Here is a 14,523-nt window from a genome sequence, read left to right on the forward strand (position 1 = left end):
ACATAGGAAAGCAGTTGTTATCTGAGCCCATGGCTTTGTTCTGAAAGTCAATAGTTATTTTAGAAAAAGAGGTTATCATAATCACATCACCTAACCGCAGCCTATCTCTGCATAATAAACGGTGGCAACAATAGCAAAGAATATAAAAAGCTCGAGATATCCTCGTTTATCCCAATGGCGATTAAAAGACACACACCTAAAACACCAGCTCGTTTTGTTTTGAGAGGTGCACTAGTGTAACAAATCGTGCTCTTGGTTCATCTGCACTCGGATGATCTGGCTTCATCGCTGAATATACTTTGGCTTTCTTCTCCTGCTGTGCTCTCTTTGTTGTATAGCACCAGTGAGAGTGCACTGATTTGCTTTTAATAACCACCTTAGTATCTCTGTTCTGTTTCAGAGGCAGAAATTATCATACCAGGAATGTGCTCCACCCGTTAATTTTAGCATTTAATTTTCCCAGTGTACAATACCGGAGCAATTGAAGTATAGAGCATCTTTGGCCTGAAAGCCCTTTCCGCTGTGTTTATGTACTCAAGCTATCGCACCACACACAGGTAGGGCCTCTCGTTGAGTGCTCTCCAACTCATACTGATTTCATGGCACGTTGGTTTGCCTTCTCCACCAGCTTAGAGCCCATCAGTTATGCACCACTGGATTTGGAGTCCACCGGTTGCCGGAACAGGTTTTAGTGCTTATTTGATTTGCATTTTAACCACACTCTCCTCAGAAAGCCTCAGCTGTTCAAGGTAGATTACAGCGAATGCCGAGAGCAGGTTGGAACGTAGGACCCTGGGGTCCAGCGGTCATTGAAAACAGCGTCAGGGTTGGATGCTTGCTTTTTTTTTTCATTCTGCTTTAACTTTGTGATTAAAGCCTGATGATGTTGACAGTCCTCCCTGGAAAGCTGCAACTCTCAACAGTCAAAGAGAAACAACTAAAATTTCAACTTTTGTTTTCTTTTCTCTTTTTTTTTAGATGGAAAGTTTTATTTTTAAATGTCTTTTTTCTTCAATTTAGGTTTTGATAAAAGATGTCAAAGAACATTCGTCTTATTGGAGACTAGCACTCTGATGTCTTAGTGTATTAATGAAAAACTAGAAGGGAAACTGCTGCAGTAAAAAAAATCAAAAGGTCTGAATCAAATGTTTCAGAGCAGATATATCAGTGAGCACACAAGCTTATTGTATGGCTCTGCCTGTTTGTCAGACTGATAACCTCCAGATGTCAGCTTCAGGGCTCAGGGACTGCGGGCTTGAAGACTGCCCCAGCAACACGAAACATGCCTGGGAGCAGAGAGGTGCCAGCTGGCCCTGCATGCCTTTGGGTTTCAGGAGCCTCCGGCACATCAGAGGCACACTAACTGACTCCTTGTTATGTGTTCGAGCGCACAATCACACACACTGAGACGTGCAAACTCACAGACAACTCACCGTGCACATATGTTCATGCATTATTTTTACACAATTGCCCATGTGCGCACAGGCATGACTGAACTCACTATTCAGACCAAAAAAGAAAAATCCCAAACCTAATGTGCACCTAGTTCCATGCAAGCCCACCGAGAGCGTGTTCCAGTTTTTCTTTGTAATTTCGGGTCTGTCAGGATGCCAGCAGCCTGTCATCTGCTATGCTGTTTGAAAGTGACAGTCACATGCAGCCACTATACTGATATCATCCACAAGCAGGCTTACAATAAAGGATATCTCCCTTTGGTTGTTTGTGACTCTGCTTGACTGTATCTCTTATTCACTTCTTCATTCCTTCCAAGGAATGTCGAGGCCCGACCAATTGGAATTCTTCAACCTTGTTATCATCAGACCTTAATCAGTAGGCAGATCGATAAAGAGTATCCATTCATTTATTGTATTTTCTGCTGATAGCCGGGAAAGCAGATAAGGGTTTTATCATAGGAGCAGCAAACCAAACTGAACATAGCTGAGGATGAACTATGGCACATGTCATAACTGTCCGTATACGCCTGTATAAATATTCTCAATCATCATCATTCCGTTTGGAGAGAGTCGGGCTTTTTTTCTGTTGTATGTTTGTCATGTTGATATGCCGGCCTATTTTCCCTTGTTTTTGTTTTTAACAGACATTTGCTAACACACTCAGCCACAGAAACACTCTCAAATTCACAGACAGAGACTAATTCCACCTGCCTACCGTGGATGGGCCTGGCACACGCTGCCTCCACTGTGCCAGTTGGTACCTGTGAGTGTTTTGGATGAGTGAAGCTAGAATGAGAGCCATCTTATCTGGGAAACACATCTGGTCCCCTCGTTCTTCTTTCTGTCCCCTAACCATTCACCCCTGGTTGCCCCGCTTCCCCTACGTAGCGTTCCGGCTAAACCCTCAGCCCCTGCTGCCTCAGAGCCTGAGCTTGAGCTTACGGTCCAGTTCTCTGAGCTGTGAATGAGGGAAGAGTTAAAACAAAAGATGAAAAATATTCACTGTGTTTGTTCGGGTGTAGCTTACAGTCTGCCTCCCTCGCAGGGAAAGCAGATGTGTGCTGATAGGATGAACTGCCGGCCTGCGTTTGGCGTGGTAACTCGTCTGTGTTTGCTCGTGCGCACACGTCCCTTTGCCACTGTGTTGTGTGTATTCCAGGTGGGACGAGCGGGAGGATTTCCACTGTGCTTCAGGTGACAGCGACACACTGCCAGTGAATGTGTGTGTGTACACGGGGTGCAGAGACAACAATAGGATTATAGGTGGATTACAGAAATATAGCCATATTACACAGGAGGACACCATAGAGGATCCGGGGAAAAACACTCAGTCTTTTACACACCCCTCTAACCCTTATTTCACCAGGCAAGATGAGTAAGAACACAATCTTCTCTCTGCAGCCATAGCTGGGGGAGGTCAGTACAGTGTGGTGGGGTGTCTTCGCCCATGCACTGCAATAACTTGTCCCCACCACTGTGGTCTGTATGATGTTTGAAAGTACATCAAAAATAAGAGAACACACACGGTCTGAGAAACAGAATACTAGTCCAGAGCATAGACATGATTTAGTCGCTACCGCATATGTTGGACTGTTCTCGACAACATCGAAAATAATGATAAAAAAAACAAAAACAAAGAAAAAAAGTGTTTTACCATTTGATTTGATGACAGAGTTGTGTCTGGGCAAAGTGTTGAATGGGAGGACAGGGATGGGAAGAAAGCATGTCTGTCTGCAAAAATCTGTGCTGGGATGCAGACAAAGCACAGCAGCTCTATGGACAAAACCCAGCTATGCAGCCCGGGGGGAAATCTCACTTTCTGAGGCAGAAGCTGAGGACTTGGGCAGGCTCAGGTGTCATGCCAAAGGCAGGAATTGTGATGCAGCCGCATTCATAGGGATGTTTATTTATATTTCCCAGTGCCTGCCTCCATCACTCTCCTAAAACCTGTTGTTACACTGACACCAGGTATTTTACTTTTAGCAGAGAAAACTTTTCATTTCACAGCACTTTGTAAAATCACCTTCAAGCCCGGCATGGCAAAAATAATATCAAATGAAAGATTACGCAAAATTATTCAGTGCAGGACATAGAATGACATGATATATTATGATATGTGTGGCATTTTCTTTTCAGATTGGCATTGAGGAAATGCTGTCAAGAGTCTGGGATTCACCACCCAGGGTTATCAAGTTCCTTCGAAAACATCAGAGAGGCTCCTCTGCCAACGGGCTGAGGCGACAGAAGCGAGACTGGGTCATCCCGCCTATTAATGTGCCTGAAAACTCCAGAGGACCTTTCCCTCATATGCTTGTCAGAGTAAGTGACAGTCTGAGTAACTTCAGCAAACAATGTGTCTTTTTCTGATGTGAAATATGTTTGATGCACCACAAACTTTTATGGAACTTTTGTATAGTTATCTTTGCAGCGAAAAGCTAAGATTGAAAGAAGAGCCAGGTAGAAGCCATGTTTTCTTTCAAACTACTTACCGAAGCAAAGAAAGAGAGAAGACTGGGGAATATTCTGTAGTATCTCTTACAATCACCATGAGGCTGAGAGATTCTACATTTTGAGATTTTCTATCAAGCACACCCAGCGGGTAAAAGAGCACAGCTCTTGTCTCTGATTTAAGTCATAATGCCAGGTGATTTGTCTGCTGTGCTTCTGGGGACCACAAAAAAATAAAATATTTTTTTTTAAAAAGGGGGAAAAATACCTTCTTTGGAAATAGGGTTGTTTAAAGGACTAAGTTATTAGGGCTATTGTAAGTCAAATATACTTACATCTAAAGTGATCACTCTGGGTATGGAAGCCCATTTCCGCCACTAAATAAAAACAAAACAGCTAGTATCCATAACTCTATTTCGAGTTAATAAGCCGAAATTTCGAGAAATATAACTCAAAATTTCGAGTTACTTTTCTCAAAATTTCGAGTTAGCTCTGCCAATCAAAAATATACGTGAATGAGGTCGCTTTCTTGTTACCCGGAAGCATATGGCGCACTCAAAAACGGATCCCAACAAATTGGTGCTTTCGCGAGTACATTTGCTGATAGTAACACCATGTGATTCAGCTAATAACACAAGGATTTCATCATTTGTGAAGCCAGGCTGAAAACACTCAGCAATCTGTGCATTCACGACTGGATGTAATACCGGTAGCTTAGCTGTAGCATTTGTAGCTGAGGGCTTCAGCTTCCGGGTAACAAGGAAATGACGTCATTCACGTAGATTACTGATTGGCAGCGCTAACTCGAAATTTCGAGTTGCTTTTCTCAAAATTTTGAGTTAATAAATTGAAATTTCAAGTTAATATGTCGAAATTTCGAGAAAGTAACTCGAAATTTCGAGAAAATAACTCGGAATTTTGAGAAAATAACTCGGAATTTCGAGAAAATAACTCGGAATTTTGAGTTATGGATCCTTTTTTTTTTTTTTTAGTGGCGGAAACGGGCTTCCATACTCTGGGAGAAAGTTAGAAGCGGTATGTTTTTCTCACACGGGGCAGGAGGCATAGGGAGGTCAGAGAGGTAACAGAAGAAAAAGTCAAGGGAGGAGAGCAAGACCTCTGCCTCGAGGTCAGAGTGAAATAAAGCTTTAACAGTGTTTTTATCAATTCAGCCTCCAGCCCGTTTTTGTCTGTGAGCTCAGGTCTCTATAAATTAGACTTTGTGAAATTTGTGCTAATAAAGCCTTATTTGAATATGTAGCTGAACTGACAAGTTTTTGTAAACCAGGTCGGGGTTTTTGGCTGCTGCACTGATCCCCACTCTTTTACATACATGGACATCTGGATTTATTAAGGGTTTATATACAGCACCCAGAGAGCAAATATCCACCAAGGCAGCTCACACTCCAGGCACTATTTACTTATAAGGGAACAGTATTCTTTTATATGTTGATTTTGTTTTCTTTGTTCTTTTTAAGTGTACTTTGAGAAGTTAGTGTGCAGTAAAACCAAATGCAAAGTACAAGCTGCTGTTATTTGCCCTGTTTAAACCTGTTTTAAATATACGTCACATAATTATAAGGGCTTGAGGAACTATTTTTTTTAATATTACTATGTGGCTATAGTGCATTTTTAGCAAAAAAAAATGTTTAGTAAAATGTGTTTAAATGTTTAGTTATAAATAACAAGAGAAAAAAGTTTTGATCACAAGTTTATTTTGTTTTCCAAGAAAACAGCAAGAAATGATACGTATTCAGGAATGGGGTACATGTACATCGTGTACTCAAAAAGTATTCTGTGCCAACATGTTCTTGTCAGTCTAAAAACCTATGATTTAAAAAGATTCATATGGCATTATTATCACTTTGATCTTTCTCTCTTGAAGGAGAGGTCAGAGGTCAAATGTGACATGATATTTTAAATCTTCGTACTGTACTTTCTATTTGCTAAGCATACACACCACATTTGTAAGAATCATAGTTTCTGAGTTTTAAGGCTTTCTGTCAAATTTTGACCAATAAATCACTGAGTTGACCTTGAAGCCCCTGGTGGATGTAAGCCAAATTATAATGGATTGTTAACACGACCCCACTCTGCAGCCTTACAAAGTTTTTTCCCGTCAAAACTTTTCAAGCTGCCAAGCTTAACCCTTTAAAGCCGGTCAGAGCGGGCACGCTCCATTTTGCGCAACAGCTTTTAAATCCCGGTAGAACTGCAACCACGTGAGCTAGCGCAATAATTTTTTTTGCATATGAAACCGGAGGAGTTGTACTTACATCTTATGCCATCAGCTTGTCCTAGGTCCCGGTTTCCTTCCACATATAGCTTTGCAAAAACTGCATAAAAAGCGCTTGCAGCAACAAAAACATAATATTCCAGAAACACGCTTTGCCGATCCGATCAGCTGTTCATAACACTTCCTACGTTGGAATAGACGTCAGAGCGAACTTTCGCATGTCCGCCATTACCTGCCCGAAACCGGAAGTTACGTCATTTTTGCGGAAATGTAGTTTTTTACCATCAGGGCCTCATGAGCCTATACTGGTGTTTTTAAAAGTTATCTTTGACTTTATGACTTTCTGTGTCGTTTCTGGGATGCTTAGGACTCATATTGCACTGCTGGAAATAGTTTATTTTGATGCATATGCTGCTTTTTTGCAAATTTGCACTATAATATTTCTTTTCGTTTTTCCTGTAGTATATAAAAATTGGTGTATTTCAAAAATAAAACTATGAAGACACTCAAAATAAATTTCCTGTGGTGGGAAACTATTTTGTGCAACTTTTTTGTATTTACAGTTTTGAGGGATAAGCCTCTTAAATTTCTCTAACTAGAAATATATGTTAAAAAAACAAAAACAATTTTCAATTTTTTTGTAGTTTATTGCACTGTTTTGCAATTTATGTAATTACTATGCACTTAATGCATACATATTATTAAAATTTGGGCATTAACAGTTGTATTGATGTATAGCAACTTGAAATGCTCCCAAAAATGGCTCTACAACATGTAAAAATATAATATCAGCTCTGGCGGACTTGGTTCTATGGTAGGTCTTAAAGGGTTAAAGACAGAATGACAAATGCTACCAAAAACATAACCGAAACCATAACCTCCTCGGCAGCTGTAATAAAAGTGTTATCAGAGCCAGAATACACAAATAAATTTAATTGTCACATGGAATGTTTTGATAATAATGAAAAAGAAGATGTGGGTTTTGATTATCAGGCCATCGACAAACAAGCGGGTCGGGAATACACTTGTGGAAGGCATGAGTAATGCTGCTTCACAGTAATTCAGGTTATTTAAGGTTATTACAGACTTTGATCAGTGTGAGTTGTGAACAGAGAGGAGGGAGCAGACAATAACAACACGAGGAAGTACGTTTATGATTGTGAAGTATCAGCTCTTGCATATCTGTCCAATGTCTATGATTCAAACTGGAGCTCTGTGAAGACTTTTACCAGTTTGTCACTTTTACTGTTAAAACTTTGAGGTTGCTTCAGGCTATTCTGGTTGAATGTTAGCTTGTGTGCTGAAGTACTTTATTCCAGTGCTGAATTCTGTCATACGTACACTACAGATACCTCTGTCTGTGCAAACAATGACAAAAACAAAGCGCAGTTTAACCAAATAGGATTGCCGAGGTTTTTCCACCACTACCCTAGACTACATAATCACATGTTGGTTGTCAAATTGATTTTTAACCCTCCAAACAGACCTTTGCTGCTGAATTTGTTATGAAGTCGAACATGAAAAGGAAATGGGGAAATGCATGGAAATGAAAAATGAAATGAAAAAGTAATTGATTTTAAAATTCAAAACTAAATTTTTACTTCTCTCACTCTGAGCACATTTTAGAAAAATAAGGCGTGTATCACCGGTCTGAAGTAATGATTCCAGTCACACATTTCTCATTCAATAATACCAGTTTTAGTTTGAATTGTAAGCATTTTTTTCAGAGCACATTTGCTGTTATAGCCCCGGGACTCGAAAGAATTCAATTTTACTCTGCAGCCCATCTACCACTCTGTCATTCTCTGAGTAAAATGTCACAATTCTCACAATCAAAAGGAGAGAATTTGACTATACTGGTATGTAACCAGTCCCTAATACGACCAGTGCAAAACAAATAAGGAAAATCTAAAGCAAGACTCTCATGGAGGTGTCACACTCTTGTGGCTGTCTGCTGGTTGTCTAATCTCTCCTCACTCACTGCCTCTTATCAGTCACCAACACAGAGATGCAGCTTTTACTACCATTTCTGACACACACAGACACACACTAACACACACAAAGTCCCTTACGCCCATTTGTACCGTAAGGCTTACACTTCAGGATTACGGAAATCGCCTTTCACAGGCGTGTCAGCTAGCATGGAAGCCCTCAGCCTCACACATAAACACACAAAACGGGGCCGTGAAGTGTCACAGGAGGGCCCAAATTGTGCTGCCCTGCTGGAGAAATGGACCCTCTTTTATCCCCTTTTCTTGTTGGATTAAGGCTTTTCTGCATACTTGTGACCGCGTCAGTGCTGAGGTTGATCATGCTCTTACATACATTGCACCAGAGTATAGACGTGCCTTATCCCTTGGCCGGAGCGGAAAGCAGTGCACCATAAGGGATGCGACTCTTGGTCTGTGCGCTTGTCTGTCCCCGGCTCTCTCTGCAACATATTTCTTCATTCTGACAGGCTGCCGAGGAAAGGAGCAGGGGGGATTCTGTGCTTTATCTCGCTGGTCTCAGAAGTAGCCAAGAACAACCTTTAAAGCTCTCACACTTGATTTCAGGACACACTCGCTCTCTTTGAGCTTTGTCCTCTCGCGTTTCTACACTCAAGCTCTCACGTAAAGCTTCATCGGGCTTGGAAAGACCAATTAACCATTGGTTAATTTTACATTGTGGGTCACATACAACCCACTTTGATCTTAAGTGGGCCGGCCCAGTTAAACTCCCCTTTCAGTCAGTGTAAAGAAATTAATGTAACTAAAAGAAGTGCAATTTCAGCAGACTGTCTCAGATTTTGTACATGATAAAGTAATTATTCTGTAGTAAACGAAAGCAATCTGTCAGCATGACAGCTTAGATTTAACTGTAAAATATACATTTGTTAACTGTGTATTTAGCTATCAGTTACACTGGTTTAATATACATGCAAATGGCCACAGGGAGGCCTTAATCATTAGAAAAAGCTTCAAAATACAGTCAAAAGTTATGCCATTAGTCCAGCAGGCCAGATTGGAGTCTTTGCTGGGCCGATTTTGGGCCCCAGGCCTTATCTTTGACACCTCTGCACTAGGATATGTGGTTTGTGCCAGTTAATCATAATTTATAGTCCATCTGTATACACGTTTCTGTTCTGACAGAGGGAGGAGGGGGCTATTTACCCACTAGATGCACGTTTACGCGGCCCTCCAAGACCCTGACTGCTCTGTAGTTGAACGCAGATGACGTAAGCGTCTGCTGAATGTTAATTGGTTGACAAGTGGGCCGGAATAGAGCAGGGAGCAACATTGGAGTTCACCAGGAATCGCAATCAAAAACTTCAAAAATAAAATATACAGCATGAAAAGCACAGACGGTGGCTACAGTGGACACGTTTCATTGTGTTTACTACTCTGTTTCTCTTCAGCAGTTTTTATGTCACTGCATAACTTTACTCTTCTCTGCGACTTGCTGACAGACCAACAACAGCACAAGCAAGAAAGGCCAACAGACCAGTCTTACTTGTACCACATACTTTTTATACTGCCTTGATCTGGCAACAAAGCTTTCTGCAGGCAGGCGGGCAGTCCTCGGACTGGAGCAGACAGTGAACGTGCTACCTCTGCAGGATCATAAATGCTGCCTTAGACGGCTTTAGATCCAGTCCCTGCTAGTTTAAATCTTAATAAATATTTAGAAAGAATTCCTCATAGCAGACGTACATCATGCTGGGACGTGCTACATTTACATCCAAGCTAAACAGAAATTTATTCTTCAAAATCATCAAAATAAATCCACATAAATCAGCAGTTCCTTCTGTAAGTGCTGAGCAGCATTGTTTTTCGGGTGTCCATGCTATTGTAAACCACACCATGCAGGTGCTTGCTAAAAATTTGACAATGGAAACTCCTGCTGGTGGTCTGTCTCTGTGTGTTAGCCCTGCGACACACTGGCGATCTGTCCAGTGTACCCCACCTCTCGCCCTATGGTAGCTGGGGTAGGCTCCAGCCCCCCCACGACCCTGATAAGGATAAGTGGAAGAGCATGGATGGATGAATGGATTTAGTCTTATTTAGTTAATCATTCATACATACACTCATTAGTTATTCATGTTGTGTTTCATATCATTCTCACATTGCCAACACCATCGCACTGTTAAAGGTTTGATTGCAATATCCTGGTTCAGTTGCTCAGAGCCAATTTTTCTTCATTGAAACAAATGGAAATGGCTCTCTCTGTTTCTCTGTCTCCCTCGCTCGCTCGCAGACACCAGTGGAGTAGAGGAGCTCCATTCTACTGCAGGCCATATTTACCTTGACGTGTGCGTTTCAGTCATGAAGAACTTCAAGTGGTGCAGCTTTGATGGCATTGATTTACCATTGTGTTCAAATGGAATATGCTTCAAAGCTTTCGCTGTCAAATTATTTGACATGACAGATGTAAGTGCAGTGGAAATGGAGAGGTTGAAAAACAGCTTGAGTTAAATGGATACCAAGGTAGATAGCAAGAATTACTCCCTTTTTTTGGAGGAACTGAATAGCGGGGAGGACGGTAGATGGAAAAGGGAGAATGGGGGACAGGCTGAGATTGAAACAAAAAAGAAGAAAAGAAAAAAATGGAAAGTCTTTCAAGAGTGCTGTAAATCTGCGGGGTGAGAGAGGCCAACATTAGTTTCAGGCCATTTGTGGCATTCTCATCTCAACCGTCTCCTGCAGCACCTACACTGGGGCCAATGAGGCAAAACTGATGGAAAGCAGTCTGAATATAGGAGAGAAAAAATTCCCCTTTTCATTTAACCAGGCTGCAAATATTGGCTTCCTCCCTGACCCACGGTTAGGACAATGAGTTGGAAATAATTGGGCCGAGTGTGGACAGTTATTTTTAAATGTGATTGCACAAGCCAAGAGAAAACATGACAGAAAAATGTCTGCATTTGCTGTTTCTGTTATGGCGCATTATTCTATACCATTTATTATTGCACTAAATTTCACTGTAATGATGCATTTATTACATCTTCTTATCGTACGGCAACATTTGAAAGTAAAATTAAGATCTTGTCTAAACCAGCTTCTCAGTAAGATTTAGTTTATGTTTTTTAATAACTCACTCATATATTCTAATATAATATATATTGTAATATAGCATAGTATCATAAGTGTCACAGACTGAATAACTGCAGTAGGAAGTAAACAAATGTTATGTGTGCCAACCACTTCAACATCAGAGTGACCTTTACTTTTAAAACCAAAGGAATGTCTGCTTTTTAATGGTATTTTTTTAACTAAAATCTGCGTGTGTTTATGTGTTTATATTTTATGTGCAGGGGAGAGAGTTAGCTCATTTGTAATGACACTGTAATGTCTGTACAGTTGTTTGCTCAGTACCCAAAATGAAAACACGGTGGTGTATTTACAACCTCGCATTGCTCAGTGTATTTCATTACAGCTCATAATGAGTATGTAATATGATTTTTGGATGCGCTTGTGTTGTCTGCAGTTTTATTGCATCTCTTGTGCATTGAAATACATTGTGTCTACTTTGTGTGTCTACTTTGTGTGTGCATACACCTTGTGTATACACCATTGTGTGTGTCAGTATCCCTGTATCCAGCTTTTGGCTGTTTGCGTTAGCAGGACAAAAGGCACCTCTGTATATTAAATTATTCAAAAGCTGGTTTATCTAAATTTAACACTTGGCAGAAATCCTCACCTCCCCAAAAAGTTTGCACACTGATTACTTATTCCCTGCAGCCCACTTTCTAGATGGAAATCACTTGTACTTACATCCATTCACTTCTGCTGCTGCCAGTGCTGATGGTGGGAGCTTTCAAGGATACTGTAGGACAGCGGTCCCCAACCTTTTTTGCGCCACGGACCGGTTTATGCCCGACAATATTTTCACGGACCGGCCTTTAAGGTGTCGCGGATAAATACAACAAAATAAAACTAGTACCGGTACCGGAAAAAAGAAAATTTATTCATATCACACGTGACACCCAGGAAAACCGAGTAAACGATAAAAACGATAACAAAATAACGCTGAAAACCGATAAAAACCCTTAAAACTATACATTTCACACCTGAGCCTCAACTCTCGCGGCCCGGTACCAAACGACTCACGGACCGGTACCGGTCCGAGGCCCGGGGGTTGGGGACCGCTGCTGTAGGAAACCAACTTTAAGGCAAACTTTTCAAATTACCTACTTTAGCACTTCAAACACATCAGGATTTACAAAAGTATTGTATATTCAACAACAGCCATGGTGAAAAAAGTGCACCCTCTTTTAATTTTAAGGTTTTGTGTATAATGACAAAAATAATAATAATAATGATGATCTGATTCTCATCCGGTTTTAAAGTTTACACCGTGTAGCTTGTAGAGCCACTTTAAGTAGCAAAACCCTGAAATATGAAAAAAATCATTTTCAGAATGATATATCAGTCTCACATTGGTGCTTCTGTGCTTTGAGTTTGCAGGCATTTGTTTATTCAGAGCTCTCTCATGATCCTGATCGCAGCATCAAGCTGAGGTCGAGATTTTTCAGTGGGCTGTTGCAACACCTTGATTCTCTTCTGCATTTACTGCAAATGTGCTGGTGTGCTTGGGATCACTTTCCTGTTGCATAACCACAGCTTTAGCTGTTGTACAGATGATCTTGCATTTGATTCTAGAGTACTTTGGTATACAGAGGAGTTCTTGGTGGACTCAATGACTACAAGGTGCCTGTGGCTGTAAAACAAGCTCAAATCACCACCCCTCCACCACATGCATGGTTGCTGGTATGATATGCTGAGATGCTGTGGTTATTTTTTTACAGTTTTTCTGATCATTATACAGTCTAACCTTGGAGTAAATCTGCTGGGACATCCACTCCTGGGAAGATTGGCAGCTGTTTTGAATGTTTTCCATTTATGAATAATCTTTCTCAGTGTGGAATGATGGACTTGGAAATGGCCCTATAAGCCTTCCCAGATTGATGAGCAGCAGCAATTGTCTCTCAAGATCACTGCTAAAGTCTTACCTCCTTGGCATTGTGTTAACATACATATGAACACTTCAGACCAGCAAACTGAGAAAACATCTGCTTTTATAGAGTCGGTCACAGTTAATGAGCCAAATAATCAAGTGCATTGGTTTGGCAGCTATTTCCCTATTAATTCCTCAGGAAGTGGTAACAGGGTACTTAAGTTTTTCTTACCTCACATCTGCATTTTGTCTTCATTTTGTTCAAAAACATGAAGTGTTGTTTTTCATCTGAGGTGTTTTCGACTCAGTTTTCAAGAATCAGATGTTCTGGTGACTGTACATCAAATCAGCTGGTTTCGGCTGATTGGCGAGAAGTCACATCTCATATGAACTTCAGTTCTTGAATACACTATGACTGTAATTTATATCTATGTCTTTATTTACACTGTTAGCGCCTCTTATTGGGACAGTGCTAACAAGAGTTGTCAGCTGACTCCAGGTTACACTAATGAGGTGAAAAGAAATTAATATCCGGAGAGATTTCTACTCGTCTCAGACATGGGGCATTTTTGAGTTTTACTCTGAGATTGCATAAATGTAGAGCCTAATTGGATTAAGCTCTTTAAGTGCTGCAGTGGTTCGATTTTGCAGTTTCCTACAGAGTGCTTCCTGAGTCCCAGTCATCACATTATCTGTCCAAATTATTACCCCACAGCAGTCGGCTGTGTAACATTTTTATATAATGTAATTAGAATTGAATGGAACAACAAACATCACGGCATTATCCTGTAAGTGTAAAGGTGAGGTCAAAGATTTGAAATGTCTCCACTATTGTTTTCTCGAGCCTGTCTATTGGTGATAAAAACTCACTTCAGTTTTTAGCTTCAAGGAGCAGAGTTTGTTGACATGTCTCTTTGGTTTAAATCAGGACATCGCTCACTCGCTTTTCCCCTGACACAATTCCTCAGATTGCGTCCCAGAATCCCAGAGTTTCATCCATAATGATAACACACAGTTTCCAGAAATAAAGTTCCCTTAAATGTAGTTCTGCATACTTTACCTTTTCCTAATGGGGAAGTGCTGTCTAACCCAGCTTCTCCAAAACAGCTCGCTTGTTTCCATCTTCTTAGAGTACAGGTCCTCCCTTTGGAGCTGTCCTGAAAGTATGATGCACTTTTCAGCTTTGGCAGATGATTAAATTTTAGAGGCCCTAGACTGTTTGCGCCATTTGATCCTGTTCCTTCTTGGCCTCATTACTGCTTCCTGCTCTTGGAACAACTCTTTCATGAGTGTTCAGCTCATAATGTAACTTTTAAAAGTTTATGACTAGAAATCTTTGTCATGAAATGATGAATGCTACGGAAGAATGTTGCAGCTTTGCTTTCTTCTCTGCACTTTCACATGGAAAATCATTGTCTGTGATTTAGAAGTGGCCACATATAAATAGAT

The 14,523-nt window shown here is 40.8% G+C and overlaps 1 protein-coding gene across 2 annotated transcripts in view; it reads left to right on the top strand.

Annotated features, from left to right (window-relative positions):
- The window catches only part of cdh4 (cadherin 4, type 1, R-cadherin (retinal)), a 222,516-nt gene that overhangs the window by 140,422 nt on the left and 67,571 nt on the right, over positions 1-14,523 (top strand). For both annotated transcript variants that reach the window (XM_084927687.1, XM_084927688.1), the window contains exon 5: positions 3,591-3,773. In XM_084927687.1, the coding sequence (XP_084783813.1) occupies positions 3,591-3,773 (183 nt within the window). The remainder of the gene's footprint in view (positions 1-3,590; positions 3,774-14,523) is intronic.

The sequence above is a fragment of the Perissodus microlepis genome, chromosome 5, assembly GCF_051167445.1.
Source record: "Perissodus microlepis isolate ML-2025 ecotype Zambia chromosome 5, ASM5116744v1, whole genome shotgun sequence".
Taxonomy (NCBI): domain Eukaryota; kingdom Metazoa; phylum Chordata; class Actinopteri; order Cichliformes; family Cichlidae; genus Perissodus; species Perissodus microlepis.